This window comes from Kryptolebias marmoratus, linkage group LG1 (genome assembly GCF_001649575.2).
Source record: "Kryptolebias marmoratus isolate JLee-2015 linkage group LG1, ASM164957v2, whole genome shotgun sequence".
Lineage (NCBI taxonomy): Eukaryota > Metazoa > Chordata > Actinopteri > Cyprinodontiformes > Rivulidae > Kryptolebias > Kryptolebias marmoratus.
In genome coordinates this window covers 9,312,666-9,315,102 of record NC_051430.1, presented here as the reverse complement: position 1 = coordinate 9,315,102, position 2,437 = coordinate 9,312,666, and the positions used below count along the sequence as shown (strand labels likewise).

The 2,437-nt window shown below is 45.8% G+C and overlaps 1 protein-coding gene across 2 annotated transcripts in view; it reads right to left on the bottom strand.

The window, feature by feature from the left end:
• tbx1 (T-box transcription factor 1) overlaps positions 1 to 1,776 on the bottom strand; it is an 8,179-nt gene extending 6,403 nt beyond the window's left edge. Inside the window, exons 1-2 of one of the 2 annotated variants that reach the window (XM_017414491.3) lie at positions 1,610 to 1,776; positions 1,018 to 1,461 (exon numbers count right to left, since the gene is read on the bottom strand). In XM_017414491.3, coding sequence (XP_017269980.1) covers positions 1,018 to 1,430 — 413 coding nt within the window. In that variant the 5' untranslated portion in view covers positions 1,431 to 1,461; positions 1,610 to 1,776. Of the gene's footprint in view, positions 1 to 1,017; positions 1,462 to 1,609 lie in introns of those variants that run through there. The other variant, XM_017414490.3, reaches the window with a different exon arrangement.
• Positions 1,777 to 2,437: the final 661 nt, after the last annotated feature.

Genomic DNA, 2,437 nt, shown 5'->3' with positions numbered 1-2,437 from the left:
GGGGGGGGGGGGGGTAGAGGCGTTTTCGGGTGGTGGAGGGTGGAAGGCAGTTAGACCGAGACTCCTCATTTGATCAAAACACGAGCTTTTTTAGCGCCTGTTTGAGGGCCGGGAAGCCGCTCTGTACAGAACGGTACGTTTCATGGGTCATAGGTCAGATCAGGCGTGAAATTTGGTCCAATTCTAGAAAGCAGAGCCGGCGTTATAATGTTAAAAAAAAGTCATTAAACTGATCCTGGTTTTAGTGGAGCGTTTTCACGCAGGTTAGGTGAACCCCAAATTTGCGCTTTTAAATAGACTAAAGTGTGCGTGTGTGGAGGGGAAATAAAAACAGGAGAGGCGCGTTGAAAAACAAATTAACAAAGCCCTAATTTGAAATGGTTAAAATAAACAGTTTGGTGCTGGGTTTCGTCTCACTTCCAACACAGAAGCGCGAATAACAAACTGAAAACTTTACCAGCGGCGCGTAAAACTGAACCTGACGCTAAAATCAGCAGCTTCAGCTTCATTAAATGTCGGCTCATAAAACTCAACAGCACAGCTGACACACACACACACACACTAAAGCGCCGGGTCATGAAAACGTTTTTTTTATTTGAATTTATATATATTTATAAAACAAATAAAAAAGAAGCGGAACGAACGGCCGGTTTTAGAAATCCAACAGATCCGAAATAAAGTAATTATTTAAAACAAAAGCCTTGATGTGCAGAGTTTTTTAAAAAATAGTTTTAGTTTCGTAAATAAACCTACTTTAAGTTAAATTTCTAATAAAAGAAAAACATATCTACTAAAATGTATTATTTTCTTCCGAAGCGCATTTGTTTCCCTTCGCTTTGTTTACAAATATTATCTCCAATCTTCCTCTAAAATCAATAGCGTTATCTCAATAAAAGTTCCTGATTGTCTTCTAAGTGATCCCTCATGCGTGTCTTCCTTTCAGTCACTAAACTCTGTTTTGTTTTGGTTGTTTTTTTCCCCTCGGTTAGTGCGCCGTGCGCCGTCCTGCGCGCTCACCTGCCCGCCTTGGTGACGATCATCTCGGTGCCCAGCTGGTTGAACTCGTCCCACAGAGCCTTCATCTCCAGCTGCACGTTGATGTTGGCCACCTTGGGGTTCTTCTTCACGATGCTCTTGCCGTTCGGCGTGGAGCTCGAGGACGACGACGAGCAGTTGGGAGTCCCCGCGTCGCTCGGCTGCTGCGCCTGGCCCTGGGCCGGGTTGGCCCCCGGGTAGGTGTAGCTGTGCTGCGCGGCCGGGCACGGCTCGAAGTGGGCCTCATGCTGCTGGCCGTAAGGGTCCCCGGGGGACGGGGAGAGGTGGTAGCCCCCCGGCGCGTTCAGGCTGCTCAGGCTGCTCGTGGTGAAGGCTGCAACATCGCAAAAATGGGACAGCTGCGTCAGCCACGGGCTGGAGATGGCTGAAATCATCCCAGAAAGCTGGATCACCACTTAAACGGAGCTAAAACACAAAGCGTAATTAAAAAAAAGAAGAAGAAGAAGAAGAAGAAGAAGAAGAAGAAGAAAAAAAAAAAAAAGCAGGATTTTAGAAGTGATCTCCAGATTTAGTCCTCGTGGCTGCATCCACTTTGAGCTCTGCCTTTACTTACAGACTGCCTGATCTAAAAAACACGTCCGAACAGTGACGAAATATTTCCCCTCAGAAAAAAAAAACAAAAAAAAAACGCTGCACAAGTCGCGTCGAATCACCCGAACTGCTCACAGATAGGACCTCTGAGTGCGTGTGAGCTCCTTCTCTCTCTCTCTCTCTCTCTCTCTCTCTCTCTCTCTTCGAGATAAAACCGGTTCTTATTTCTATTTAGATAAGGAGCTGCAGGTAATGCGGCTTTTCTTCGCCTTGGGACGAGACTGATTGACACAGAAGTGCGCCCCCTTTTTTTTCTTCTTTTTTTCCCCTAATGGTCTTTCCGGCACCCATTTAACTTTTATTAAGGGGATCGCCCACCTCCACCTCGACCTCCACCTCCCACATGCCCCCTCCCTCCTTCCCTCCTCACACACACTCACACACACCTCCTGTCCACAGACAACAGAGGGTCTGGGCCCGCAGAGAGGACTAACAGGAGAAACACTGATTTACATGAACCAAACAAACAGACTGCAGGTGATTCTGTGGACAAATACGGCTCTTTCCAGTGGAATTATTATGGTCTGTTTTTTTTAACCACTGAGAACTGGTTTGAACCCTCCTCTTGTTGGCTTCATTTTCAGTCCCGAATTAAAGCTGACTCTTAACGCTTTGAGAGGGTGGAATTAGTGGAATTTGGAAACTTTTTTTCCCCTCTTTTGTTGTTGTTGTCGTCTGCAGGCTTCTCTCTCAGTGCCACTGAGTGTGGCTCATTTTACAAGTCGGACTCCTTTAATTGAATTCACAACAACAAGTGGTTGTGTAAAAAAGAAAAAAAAAAAAAAAAAAA